A 14,203-nucleotide genomic window follows, 5' to 3' on the forward strand; every position below is an offset into this window, starting at 1 on the left:
ATGGCCCCTCTGCAGCCAGCTCTCAACACAGCCATTTGCTTCTTTAAGGCCAGCAGGAGAGTCAGTCTGCTAAGATGGAATCTTCCAGAATGTAACGTAACCATGGGAGTGACAGCCTATCACCTTTGCCTGATTAAAGCTACTTCACAGATTCTACCCACGCTCAAGGAGAGGGCTCACACAGGGCATAAGCCACAGGGCATTACCTTAGTGTGTGTCTGCCACAACGTTCTCTTACTAATCTTTAGTAGTTACCCTAGAGTTTACAACATGTCTTCGAATTCTCAAGTCTACTATACCTCTCTACTTTTCTGACAATGCAAGAATCTTAGCCCTTTTAACTACACTTACCCTCTTCCAATAGATATGCTATTATTTTGTGTGTGTTTTAGCTTTCATATATCTGTGATGTTGGTGCTACTGTTTTGCACAACTCTTACGTGTATTCTTTCCAATGCACCCTCCCTACCTGCACCTCCATGTCCCATTTGGCTTTGTCTCTTCTGCCTTTTTTCTTTCTCTTTTGTCTTTCTCTTCATTGCTGGTCTGCTGCTACTGAATCCTCCTAAAGTTTTGTTTGTCCAAAGGTGTGTTTATTTTGCATTAAAAACTGTTTTTTTACCCCTTTGAAGGGGTGAAGAAGATTGTTCTCATTTCATTAGGTTTTGGCAATTATACTATGGTGTGCTCTGGTGTTTGTGTGTGCTTGTTTGTTTTTGTACTCATCCTGCTTGGGATTCTTCATGCGTATCAAAGCTCTGACTTGATCTCTTGTTTGTTTTGAAAAATTCTCTTTGAACGTTACTACCATCCTCTCTTTCCCTCGTGCCTGCAACTCCCATGACATCGGCGTCAGACCTTTCCTTTTGTCTCTCTGTCTTTAATCTGGATATTTTCATTTGTACTGTATTCCAGGTTACTAATTCTATTTCCAGCTATGTCTATTATGCTGTTAAACTTAGCCATTGAACTCTCAATTTATGTTTTGTATTTTTACATTCTAGAATTTCCATTTGGTTCTTTATTATTGTTTCCAGTTCTCTGCCCAAACTTTTCAGTCTTGTCTTTTAATTCCTTGAATATATCACTCATAATTATTTTAAAGTCTATGTCCAAGAACTCCATTATTGGCTGCATCTGGGTCTGTTTCTATTGTTCATCATTTTTCTTGTTTTTCACTCATATCTTGGTTCCTCATTAGCCTGATATTTTTTGGTTGCTGTACATTGCCTGTTAAAAATGTTGGAGGTATGCTAAAGTCCTGGACAATGACATCTTCCTCCAGAGGAGACTTATTTAGTTTCTGGTAGGCACCAAGGCTAGAGGCAACTCAGATTACCTTAATCTAGTCAGGGGGTTGAGTGATTTGAAGCTGAGGATTCCGTTCCCACAAGGGTTGCTTTATTTCCCAAAGGATGGAGTTCTTCAGGATTCTTACTCAATAGAATTGCCAGATAAAATACAGGACACTCATTTAAATTTGAATTTCAGATAAAAAATAAATCCTTTCTTACTGTATGTCCTCAGGATTATGTTCTGTATTTTTATTAGCTAAACCTGGCAACCCTAAGCCCTTACCCAGTGCTCTGGAATACAGATTTTGTCCCCTTGTTGCTGAGACCTGCAGAAGCCCTGCTCACATTGTGCCCCTGCCCTCCCCCTGGCGCTGTGCTTCTGGTGCTGGTGGCTGCTGCCAGGGGAAGCCTGTCTGCTGGTCTGGGGCCACTCCTGCGCTCTCCTGCCCTGAGCTCACCTCGTTCATCTTTGCAGTGCCTTCAGACACGTTTTACAGCATATTCATTCTGTCCGTCTTTTCTATTGCTGTCATTGGGAAGACTGGTCCTAACCTCCTTCATTGACATGGCAGAAGCAGAGCCACGTGCAGGAGCTTCTGGAGCTACTCTTTTCCCTTTGGAATTCTGTGAATACTGAGTCATCGACTTCTACATTTGATGCTGCTATAAAAAGTCCTAGGAGAGGGACTTCCCTGGTGGTGCAGTTGTTAAGAATCCACCTGCCAATGCAGGGGACACAGGTTCCAGCCCTGGTCCAGGAAGATCCCACATGCCACGGAGCAACTAAGCCCGTGCGCCACAACTATTGAGCCTGCGCTCTAGAGCCCGCGAGCCACAACTACTGAGCCTGCGTGCCACAACTACTGAAGCCCGCACGCCTGGAGCCCGTGCTCCACGATAAGAGAAGCCACCACAATGAGAAGCCCGCGTGCCACAACGAAGAGTAGCCCGTGCTCGCCACAGCTAGAGAAAGCCCGCGCGCAGCAACGAAGACCCCACACAGCCAATAAATAAGTAAATAAATTTATTAAAAAAAAAAAAAGTCCTAGGAGAGCGTAGTTTGATTTCTTTTCTGCTTGGGTCCTCGAGTAACTTTATATATATATATAATATTTATTTATTTATTTGGCTGTGCCGGGTCTTAGCTGCAGCACGCAGGATCTTCGTTGCTGCATGTGAGATCTTCGTTTCCGCACGTGGGATCTTTTTTAGTTGTGGCAAGCGGGTTCTTAGTTGTGGCATGCCGGATCTAGTTCCCTGACCAGGGATCGAACCCGGGCCCCCTGCATTGGGAGCATGGAGTCTTAATCACTGGACCACCAGGGAAATCCCAATAACATTTTTTTTTTTTTTAAGAGTCAGCAACCTTAAAAACAACCTGCCAGTTGTTTTGTTTCCTGGTATATTCTTTGTCCCTTTTGTCTTAAGATTCATTTCAGGAAAATTTTTTTGTATTTTATCTCTAAATACTTTCCCCATCACTAGTCTCTGCATTCTAGAGACACTAATTATTGTCACGCTTTATTGTCATCATCTGTGTCTCCTCCTTCCGGTTTCCATCTCCTTGCTAGCATTCACTGTGACCCTCCCAAACCCTTCTCTCCTGCCCCGAGCTCCACTCTGCACCACATCGGCTCTATTTTCAGCTGGTCCTGCTTTAGTTGTTGGTCTGCAGAACTGAGTATTGTTTTCCATTTGTCTTCTTTTCTGTGATGACTCTTTTACCTCCTCATTCTGTTTTTCCCATCTTGTCTTTGATCCCTTGTTCTACTGAATTTGTTTTTATTAAGTTCCTCCCTAGCTTGCGGTGCTTTTGGACAGCTGGCTTTTCTGCTTGTTTTCTTCCAGCGTCTTCTGAAAGCCGTGTCATCCCTTCCCTATGGCATGTCTGCACCTTCTCGCCTGCCAGTTCTTTCACGGTGAGCATGGCCACTGGGTCTGGCTCTCCTCTGCTTGGAGTCTCAATTACGGAAACATAGGTTGAGCAGTTACTTTCAGGACTCACAGTGTTCTATTATTGGACTGTTGGAAAGCCCTGTGGGGTGTAGCTACCATCACCCCATTTTAGAGAAAGGGACACTGAGGCCCAGAGAGGCTAACTGGTCGCCTCATCACATGGGCAGAGAGTGGCAGGTGGGTGTGGACGTCTCTCCTAGGGCAGGCGTTCGGACCCTCCCTGTAGCCAAGGGCGCTGCTGGGGCGAGGCCGCGTGTGCCGCCAGTGGATCACAGCTCTCAGGGGCCTTGGGCTCCCTATTCTGAGTTCCAGTGGGCTTGTGGGTTGAGACACCCCCACTTCAGCCCAGTCAGCCCCGCCTATGGATGCGGGTGCCTGAATTCGGAAGAGGTCCTTCTGGCTTTCAGAGGGAAGGGGTCTTGTGGGGATCCACAAGGGGCTTCTCTGCCAGAAGCCTTTTTTCTCAGACTTCCTCGGGTTTCCCACCAACATCTCCAGACCATCTTCCCAGGCTGGGGGCTCAGAAGGTATTCGCAGGGTCCCAGCTGTATCTGGGGTGGGGAAGGGCAGGAGACTTTGTGCCGAGACCCGGCTCCTCTCTCCGCTCTCGGCTGCCACTCCTTGTACCTCCTCACTTGCTCTCCGCCGGTGGATTACTCTGGTTTAGTCGTGTTTGTGGATTTTAGAACATTTTTGATCCTTTCGTCAGGTCAGGAGGGAGTTCGCCTGCTCCGCTCGCCTTGTTAACCTGGAGCTCGGGCACACCTGGTGTTGGTCCTGCAGCCGCGTGGACCGCAGCGTGGCGGGGAGCACTGTGATCCATAAGCCCTCTCCCCACTAGCAGGGCCAACCGCCGAGGACCAAGCAGCCACCACCATCCAGTGAGCCTTCCCGAAGCTCCTGGCGAGAAAGGAGCAGGCCCACGTGATCAGGACCACCAGGACTACCGGGAGCTGATGGAGAAGCTGCAGAGGGAGGTGAGGTCTACGGGGGTGGGTGTCGGAGTGGGGTCAGGACTGCAGGGCTGGGGGCGGGGAAGGAGGGCTCGGGGGCGGGAACTGCAGGGTTGGGGGCGGTGACTCAGGGCTGGGGGCGGGGAAGGAGAGCTCGGGGGCGGGGAAGGAGAGCTCGGGGGCGGAAACTGCAGGGCTGTGGGCGGGGACGCAGGGCTAGGGCGGGGGTGGGACGCAAGGCTGAGGGCGGGGACGCAGGGCTGGGGGCGGGGAAGGAGGGCTCGGGGGCGGGAACTGTAGGGTTGGGGGCGGGGGCGCAGGGCTGGGGGCGGGGACGCAGGGCTGTGGGCGGGGACGCAGGGCTAGGGCGGGGGGGGTGGGACGCAGCGCTGGTGGGGACGCAAGGCTGGGGGCGGAGACGCAGGGCTGGGGGCGGGGAAGGAGGGCTCGGGGGCGGGAACTGCAGGTTTGGGGGCGGGGCGCAGGGATGGGGGCGGGGACGCAGGGTTAGGGCGGGGGGACGCAGGGCTGGGGGCGGGGAAGGAGGGCTCGGGGGCGGGAACTGCAGGGCTCCCGGGCCTGGATCGGGGCTGGGGGCCCAGGGCTGGGGCGGTGACCGCATTGGGCCGCCCTTAGGCCTTCGTGGCCCTGTTGCGGCGGGAGCAGGAGGCGGCCCGGCGGCAGTGGGAAGAAGCGGCGGCGGCCGAGCGGCGGCGGCAGGAGGAGCGGCAGCGCGGGGCGCGCCTGCTGGAGGCGGCCTTCGACGGGAACCTGGGCGAGATCCAGGCGATCCTGCGGGAGGTGGGCGGCGGGGCGGCGGGGCGGCGGGCCCTGAGCTCGCGGCGCCGCTGACTGCCGCCCGGCGCAGGTGGACGCGCTGCTGAACCGCGAGGGCGTGAGCTGCGACGCGGCGCGGGCGGCGCGGCGGCTGCAGCGGCGCCTGGCCCTGGTGGACTTCGAGGACAGCGGCGGCGGGCGGGCAGTCTCTGGCCATCCAGCTGCTAGCCGAGCAGGGCGCCAGTCGCAACAGCAAGGTGGGCGCCGGGCGAGGACTGGGGGCCGCGCCTCGCCGGGGCGGGCCGTGCTCAGTGAGCGCGTCCAGCAGGGCGCCTTCGGCCGGACGCCGCTGTACCGAGCGGCCTTCGGGGGCCACCTGGAAGCCGTGGAGGTGCTTCTGAAGCTCGGAGCTGACCCCCGGGTGTATGCGGACGACGGAAGCACCCCCGAGCAGGTGCGCGGGCGTGGGCAGAAGCCGCCGGGGCGCTTGCTCCCCCACCCCCAAAGCTGTCAGGAGCCTGGGGGCCCCGCCCCGGCTGGTCCCGAACCTTCCAGGACCCAGAACCACCTGCAAGGCCTTTGCAGGCCCTTCCCCTCCCGAAGTCCTCGCTATGAGCCTTACCGGGCACGTGCGATCAAGACCACAGCTCCCAGTTTCTGAGGGCCTCCTGTGGCCGGGGTTCTACTCACGTCCCTGGACCCTCAGCCCACCTTGGAAGCAGTGTTACCATGGGAGGTGGAGAAACAGACTGGCTCCTCGGGAGCCAGCGCGGGAGCTCTGGGGCATTGAGGGCAGCACTAGGCCCGCCCACCTGGCCCCTCACTCAGAATTTCCACGTCTCTGAGAAAATTGAGCCCTAGGGCTCGGAGCCATGACCCTGCAAGGCGGCTCGGCCTGGCAGCTCCTCCGTGGCGCCCGGGAACGATGTCAAGGGGCCTTTTCCCAGGCCCTGGGCCAGGCTGGGGACACGGGCGCTTGGACTTCTCCCCGGCCCAGGAGGCCAGGTCAGATGCGGCTGACCCAGGGCCTGTGGGAGCAGCCATGAAGCTGGATCACCTAGTGCCACGGCCTTAATTTCTTTAAATGAGTCTGACTGGAATCTCAGGCCCTCGCCCATCTCAGCCGTGTGTCCTTCCACCCCAGCCTGTAGAGCCGAGGTGTTGGCTGGAAAATGTGGGACTGGCCCGGGTCTGCTGCTGAGCCCCTGCTTCCACCTGTGGGGTGCCAGGGCCTTTGCCACCTGGGGACCCCGTGTCCCGGGCGCCACCTTCACCCCCAGCTGCCTCCTCAGGGTGCTGCCCCCTTGTCCTGGAAGGCATCCCCTCCACTCTTCTTGGCTTCTCCTCTTTAATAAGCAACAGGACAAGCTTTAAAAGACCAGCAGAGCCTTTGGCTTCAAACTCCTCCTGCTTCCTCCTCAAAGGAGCAAAATGTGAGGCTAGGAGGACCAAAGGGCCTGGCATGGCCTCAGAGGGGCTGGAGTGAGGAGGGGGCAGAGGGAGGCCCACCTCTCTGCGGGTCGTGTTGGGGCAGGCCCGGGCGGTGGGCACGGGGCATGAAGGCTGGAGAAGCATGCAGGCGGCCTTCTGAGGGGTGCTGAGGAGGATGTCCAGCCCGCCGGTGCCTGAGGGTGGGGCAGGGGGCAGGGGGCACTGAGAGGACAGCACACTGGTGGCGGGGGTGGGGGGGGCGGGGGGGCGGGAGGCCACTGGCTGCAGGAGGGACAGTCTGGTGCTGGAGCAATTGGACGTCCACAGGCGAAGGAATGAACCTTCACCTAAACCTCACACCCTATAAAAAACGAACTCAAAATGGATTAGGATTTAAATGCAAAATGTAAACTGTAAAACCTTTAGAAGAACACAGGAGAAAATCTTTGGGACCTATGGCTTGGTAAAGGGTTCTTAGACAAAAAGCACAATCAATCGATAAAAGAAAAAAAAAAAACCCAACAAATTGAACTTCCTAAAAATGTAAAACTTTTGCTCTGCTGAAGCCCCTGTTAACAGGATGAAAAGACAAGCCACAGAGAGGGAGAAAATCCTTGCAGACCACATATCTGACAGAGGACCCATATTTATAATATACAAACAACTCTCAAAACTCAATGGTAAGTGATACAATCCAGTTATAAATTGAGCAACGGGCATGGAGAGAAATTTCACTGAAGAGGATATAATGATGCCAATAAACACAAGCTGTTCAACACCATCACACCTGGTAGAAATGCTGAAATGGAAACCACTGAGGATGGCACAGGGTGCAGAGAAGCCAGATCTCACCCAGTGCTTGTGGGAACGTAAAGGGGTGCAGCTGCCCTGGAACACAGTGGGGCTGTGTCTTAAGAAACTGAACATACATTTCCCATGGGACTCAGCACACACTGCTGGGCATTCTATTCCAGCAAAGTGAGGACTGTGTCCACATAAAAGTGTGCACACGCATGTTCACAGCAGCTCTGCTTGTAACAGCCCCAAACCGGAAGCAGCCTGGATGTTCTTCAGTAGGTGAAAGGTTAAGCCAACTCAGGCCAGTCCACACCTCAGAACACTCCTCAGCTGTGAGAAGGAAGGAACTAGTGATACAGCAACACCTGGACGGATCTCAAGGGCCTTTTGCCAAGTGAAAAAAGAGCGCATCTCACAGGGTTACACACTGTCTGATTCCATTCACATAACATTTTCAAAACGATGAAATTAATGGAGACGGAGGCCAGATCAGTGCTTTGCGGGGCGGAAATAGGGGCAGGGAAGGAAAGGGGAGAGAGGTGATGTGACTAGAAGTGGTGACACAGAGGAGCGTTGTGGTGATGGGACAGGTCGCATCTTGACTGTGGTGGCGGGTACACAAATCTACACATATGATAAAACTGCATGTAACTGTAGACATACAAAGGGATACATGTAAAATTGTTGAAACAAAGTAAGTGGGGTCTGTGGATTGTACTATGTCCATATCCTGCTTTGTATATTGCACTATAGTTGTATAAGATGCCATCATTGGGGAAAACTTGTTAAGGGTACATGCAAATTCCTGTAAACCTGTAATTGTCTGCAAATAAAAGTTTAATAAAATTACCAGTCATGCAAGGAAACAGGAAAATATAACCCATAGTGAAGAGCAAAATCAATCAAAACTGACTCAGAAATGACACAGATCACAGAATAAGTGGACAAGGGCATTAAAACTTACAGCTGTATCTCACACAGCACACCTCTACATCCATCTGTCTCTATTTTTTTGTACATACTCCTAAACTTCTGAAAACTGCAGTGTTGGAGGTGAAAAACACACTGGATGTGATTAATGGCTGATTAGACATTGAAAGAAAAATTAGTTAATTAGAAGACATAGAAATTACCCAAAATGAAACACAGAAAGAAGGTTGAAAAAAAATGAACAGAGATTTCTGCTTCTAGGATGGAGTAAATGCAACCTGATTTATCCTTCCACCTGAAATACGACAACAAAACCCAGACAGAATATATGAAACAATGGTTTTCAAGACACTGGGCATCAGGGAATAATCAGTGATCCCCAAGAGGCTGGAAATAAACTATGTGAGCCCTTTGATTGCCCAGCTAACCACCTTGAGAGCACTTCCAGGCTGTGGTGCAGGAAGGGGGAATCCAGGCAGAGCCTGGTCAATTCCCTGAGTTAAGGAGACAGGGTTCAGAGTCCAGGGATTCCAAGGCAGTCAGACTGCAAGTGCCAGAGAGAAGAGAGCTGCAAAGGGAAACAGCGTTTCAGAAATAATGCCATTTGCAGCAACATGGATGGACCTAGAGATTGTCACAGAGTGAAGTAAGTCAGACAGAGAAAGACAAATATATGATATCGCTTATATGTGGAATCTAAAAAAATAGTACAAATGAACTTATTTACAAAACAGAAATAGAGTCACAGATGTATTCAACAAACTTATGGTTACCAGCGGGGAAATGGGGGGAGGGATAAAGTGGGAGATTGGGATGGACATATACACACTACTATATATAAAATAGATAACTAATAAGGACCTGCTGTGTAGCACAGGGAACTCTACTCAATACTCTGTAATGGACTATATGGAAAAAGAATCTAGAAAAGAGTGGTATGTATATGTATAACTGATGTACTTTGCTATACACATAAAACTAACACAACACTGTAAATCAACTATACTCCAATAAAATTTAAAAAAAAAAAAGATAAAGAGCATTCCAGAGGTGTGTAGGGACCCCTTTGGGGATTCAGGTGAGTACTCAATGGCTCATGTGTGTGACGGAATGTCTCAAGGTTGGGGACAGAGCCATCTGTCAGGAGGGAAGGAAGCAGTGCCTAGCCTTTTCCCACCAGCCCAAGCAGGAAACCTCACAATCCACGTGGCACTGGGTAGGGCACTTAGAAGGATCTTGCCTCGGAGGAATAATTAGTCCTAGAGTAAATGCCGCTCTGGTACAGCCTCACCTTAAAGCAAGACCCAAAGGATAAAACTTTCCAAGTAATTTAACTATATCCCAAAACAAAATTCAAGAATACATATAGAGATACAAAATATACAGCTCCTAACAAGGCAAAATGTACATTGTCTGGCATCCAATTAAATATTACCAGACATACAAAGATGCATACAAATATGACCATAACGAGAAACTCAACCAATCAAGACAAACCCAGAACTGATGTGGATATTAGAATTAGCATAAAAGACATTTAAACAGCTATTATAACTGTATTCCAGATGCTTGAAAAATTGAATAGAGACATGGAAGGTATAAAAAACTTAAATTCTAAAGGTAAAAATGACAGTGTCTGAGATGAAAAACAAAAAACACTGGATGGGATTAATGTCAGATTAGACAGAACAGAGGTAAAGATTAGTGAATTTGAAGGCTAAACAATAGAAACTACTCCAAATAAAACCACACAGAGAAAAAGGAATTCCTCCAAACGAAAAGAGGATCAACGAGCTGTGGGACAATTTCAAGAGGCCTCATATATATGTAATTGGAGTCTCCAAAGGAGAGAAGAAAGAGAAAGGATGGACTTTCCTGGTGGTGCTGTGGTTAAGAATCTGCCTGCCAATGCAGGGGACACGGGTTCGAGCTCTGGTCCGGGAAGATCCCACATGCCGTGGACCAACCAAGCCTATGCACCACAACTACTGAGCCTGCGCTCTAGAGCCTGTGAACCACAACTACTGAGCCCATGCGCCACAACTACTGAAGCCTGTGTGCCTAGAGCCTGTGCTCCGCAGCAAGAGAAACCACCGCAATGAGAAGCCCGTGCACCGCAATGAAGACCCGATGCAGCTGAAAATAAATTTATTTTTTAAAAAAAGGAAACAGAAAAAAATATATATTTGAAGAAATAATAACCTTAAGGTTTCCAAATTTGATGAAAAGTATAAACCACATTCCCAAAATCTCAGCAAACATCAAATTTCAGCAAGAAGCAGGAAGAAAAATCAGGCTAAGGCACAATTTGATAAAATTTCTCAAAGCCAGTGATAAAGAGAAAATCTTAAGAGCAGCCAGAGGAAAAAAAGACATGTTACAGACAGAAGAACAACGATAAGGATTATGGCAGATTTCCTGTTGGAAACAATGCAAGTGAGGAGACAGTGGAGAGCATCTTTAATGGTACTGAAGGGGGAAAAAAAATCTTGTCAACCTTGAGTTCTATACCCAGTGCATATATCTTTCATAACTGAAGGCAAAATAAAGACATACCTTTCCAGACATACAAAAGCTGAATCAATCACCAGCAGACTCACACTATAAGAAATGTTAATGGAAGCCCTACCGATAGAAGGAAAGGGATGCCAGATGTAAATATGGATCCACTCAAAGACGTGAGGACCACTAGAAAGGGTAACTACCTAGGTAAATATCTGAGATAGGGACTTATTACTTAAATTTATTGAAAAGGTAATTGAAGAAACAAAAATAATGGCAATATGTCATGGGATTTTATAACACATGTAGATACACATACTGAAAACTGCACAAATTATAGTTGTTTGGCTCAAATGTGTGACAAAAATTTTATAAAGGTTGGCAGGGGGAAATGGAAATATACTGTGGAAGGTTCTTATACTATATGTGAAGTGGTACAATATAATCTGAAAGTAGATTGTAATAAGTTATAGGTGTATATGTACTGTAAACCCTAAAGTAGGCACTAAATATCAACAGTTACAGTTAATAAGATAATAAAGGAGATACAATGGAATTCTAAAAAATATGCAATCAGAAAGGAGGCAAAAAAAGAAGAAAAGGAAAATAAAGAACAGGGACTTCCCTGGTGGTCCAGTGGTTAAGACTCCACGCTCCCAGTGCAGGGGGCCCCAGTTTGATCCGTGGTCAGGGAACTAGATCCTGCATGCCACAGCTAAAAGATCCCACATGCCACAACTAAAGAGCCTGCATGCTACAACTAAAGATCCTGCATGCTGCAACTAAAGATCCTGCATGCCACAACAGAGATCCCGAACGTGGCAACGAAGATCCCACGTGCTGCAACTAAGACCTGGCACAGCCAAATAAATAAATAAATAAATAAATATTTTTTTTAAAAAAAAAGAAAAGAAAAAGAGAACAGATGGAACCAGTAGAAAACAATAGCAAAGGGTAATTTTTAACTCAACTATATCAATAATCTCATTAAATGTAGATGGTCTAAACACCCCAATTAAAAGGCAGAGATTGTCATTCGGATTTAAAAAGTCCAACTATAGGGACTTACTCGGTGGTCCAGCGGTAAAGAATCCACCTTCCAGTGCAGGGGACGCAGGTTCCATCCCTGGTCGGGGAACTAAGATCCCACAGGCCGCAGGGCAACTAAGCCCGCGCGCCTCAGCAAGAGAGCCCGCAGAGCCACAAACTACAGAGCCCATGCACCTTGGAGCCTGCATGCCACAACTAGAGAGAGAAAACCTGCAGGCCACAACTAGAGGGAAGCCCGAGTGCTGCAGCAAAGAGCCCACGCACCACAACGAAAAAGATCCCACGTGCCTCAATGAAAGACCCTGCGTGCTGCAACTAAGACCCGACGCAGCCAAAAAAAATAAAGATAAATTTAAAAAAAATCCAACTATATTCTGCTTGTAAGAAACAAACTTAAAATATGGGACTTCCCTGGCGGTCCAGCAGTTAAGACTCTGCGCTTCCACTGCAGGGGGCATGGGTTCGATCCCTGGTCGGAGAACTAAGATCCCACGTGCCGTGCAATGTGGCCAAAAAGTAAAATAAAATAAAATAAAATAGATACAGATAGGTGAAAATTAAAAGGATAGAACAAATATGCCAGTATAACACTAAATATAAGAAAGCTGAAATGACTATATTAACATCTGAAAAAGTAGACTTCAGAACAAAGAATATTACTGAGAATAAAAGAATCATTTCATAAGGACAAAGGGATCATTTCATCAAGAGGACGTAAGAATCCTAAATGTTTTTGCAGCTACTAACAGAGCTTCCAAATACATGAAGCAAAAACTGATAGAACTACAAAGAGAACTAACCCCACAATGATAGTAGCAGATTTCAACATCCCTATCTCAATAATTGGTGAAACAAGTAGACAGAAAAATCAGTAATGATGTAGAAGAATTAAATAACTATCAATCATTATCTGTCCCTCCCTCCATCATCCCTTTATCGTTCATCTACCCATCTATCATTGTTTTCATAAGTTTATCCATTGAATACAATCTTTTTTCCCAGTACTTGACACTGTTTCATCAATTCACACATTTTCTCATTAACTTATGAATCATTTATTGATAAACTTGCCAGTCTATCCCCTCATTACTGTATCCACTTTAGCCTTACTACCATCTTAAGTCATCCTCATGTATGCATTTATTTAACTACTGTTAATTCACACATCTCTTCATCCGTGCATTCATACACACATTTCATGCTGTTTACTTGAGAGAAAATTTCGAGAAAGCAGGGACTATGTTAGTTCACTCCACAGTTGTATTCTCCAATGTCATACATTTTGGTTGTCACACGAAAGGCACTCAAAAGTTGTGAATGATTGAACTCACCCATCAATTCATCTATCCATTTGCTCAACCAACCATCTACTTATCTAAGTTATTCATCCATTAAATCCCTTCATCTATTAATTTTCATGTATCAGTTCATATTTCATCCATTCAATTAATCCAAGAATCCTTCATTCTTTTATCATTTAATTCATTCATTAACTTATTCATCTACTCATTATTTGTCCATTCATTAACTCATTCATAAATTCACCCATTACATTATTATTTTATCTGTTCACTCATTTAGTTTTCCATTTATTCCAGTTCTTCTACTTGCAAACTAACCTTTGGCAGGTTTTTAAACTTATTTGAATATCAGCTTCCATATATTCATAAATGGGGCTAATAACAGTTCCTATATTTTGAAGACGAATGAGACAATGAATGGAATTCTTTAGCACAATTCCTGGCACACAGTGCTCAATAAATGGTAGCTGTTATTCTTTTAAGTAGGTATTCACAGTTCCTTAAGTTAATAATTCATGGACCCATTCCTGTGTTCACTCTTCCATTCATTTATCTGCTCCATCCATCCATTCCTCTCTCATCCTTGATTTCACACATCTTTGAACTTTCCTTTCTAAAACACAAACCACATACTGAACATTGTACAAATCAACGTTGTGTGGCTCGATTAAATGACAAAGGAAATACTCCTGGATTAACCTCCTGAGTCAAGAAATAAAATATTGGAGAACCCTATCCCTCCCTTCTGAGAACCCTGCTTTCTGTGGCCCCTTTATCACTCCGGGGTGGGGGGTGGGGGTGGGGGGGATTTCAGAGGAACAGGAGTGGTGAGATTTGGGATAAGTGTGGCCCCAAGGGCTGTGTCCTGCAGATTGAGGTCTGTAGGGAGACCGCGAAGGCAGGGAACTGCAGCCAGGGACCTGCATGCAGTGGACACAAGCAGGGAGCCCCGGGGGCCGGTGGCAGGGGTGTGGAGGGAGGAGGGCAGGAGAGGAAGGTGGAGGCCCGTGTGGTCTTGGCAGGGGGACTGCAAGGACCTCGGGGGCTTGGCTTTGGGGGGCGCGGCACCATGATGGTCAGTGCTTCGGGGCTCATCCCTGGCCAGCTGTGAGGGCCACATTTCTGTGAGTCGGTGTCCTTTTCTCTGAAGTGGGAGTGTAACAGCATCTCCCCAGGTCAGGCAGGACACAGAACACACCCTGGGCTTTTG

At 48.0% G+C, this 14,203-nt stretch overlaps 1 protein-coding gene across 1 annotated transcript in view; it reads left to right on the forward strand.

Moving 5' to 3' along the window:
• IQANK1 (IQ motif and ankyrin repeat containing 1) overlaps positions 1 to 14,203 on the forward strand; it is a 16,047-nt gene continuing 1,844 nt past the window's right edge. The window contains 8 exon segments of the mRNA XM_061171743.1: positions 1 to 91; positions 3,144 to 3,158; positions 4,078 to 4,170; positions 4,173 to 4,228; positions 4,841 to 5,005; positions 5,073 to 5,167; positions 5,169 to 5,238; positions 5,310 to 5,435. Of these exon segments, the coding sequence (XP_061027726.1) occupies positions 1 to 91; positions 3,144 to 3,158; positions 4,078 to 4,170; positions 4,173 to 4,228; positions 4,841 to 5,005; positions 5,073 to 5,167; positions 5,169 to 5,238; positions 5,310 to 5,435 (711 nt within the window).

The sequence above is a fragment of the Eubalaena glacialis genome, chromosome 17 (genome assembly GCF_028564815.1).
Source record: "Eubalaena glacialis isolate mEubGla1 chromosome 17, mEubGla1.1.hap2.+ XY, whole genome shotgun sequence".
In the NCBI taxonomy this organism is placed as follows: Eukaryota; Metazoa; Chordata; class Mammalia; order Artiodactyla; family Balaenidae; genus Eubalaena; species Eubalaena glacialis.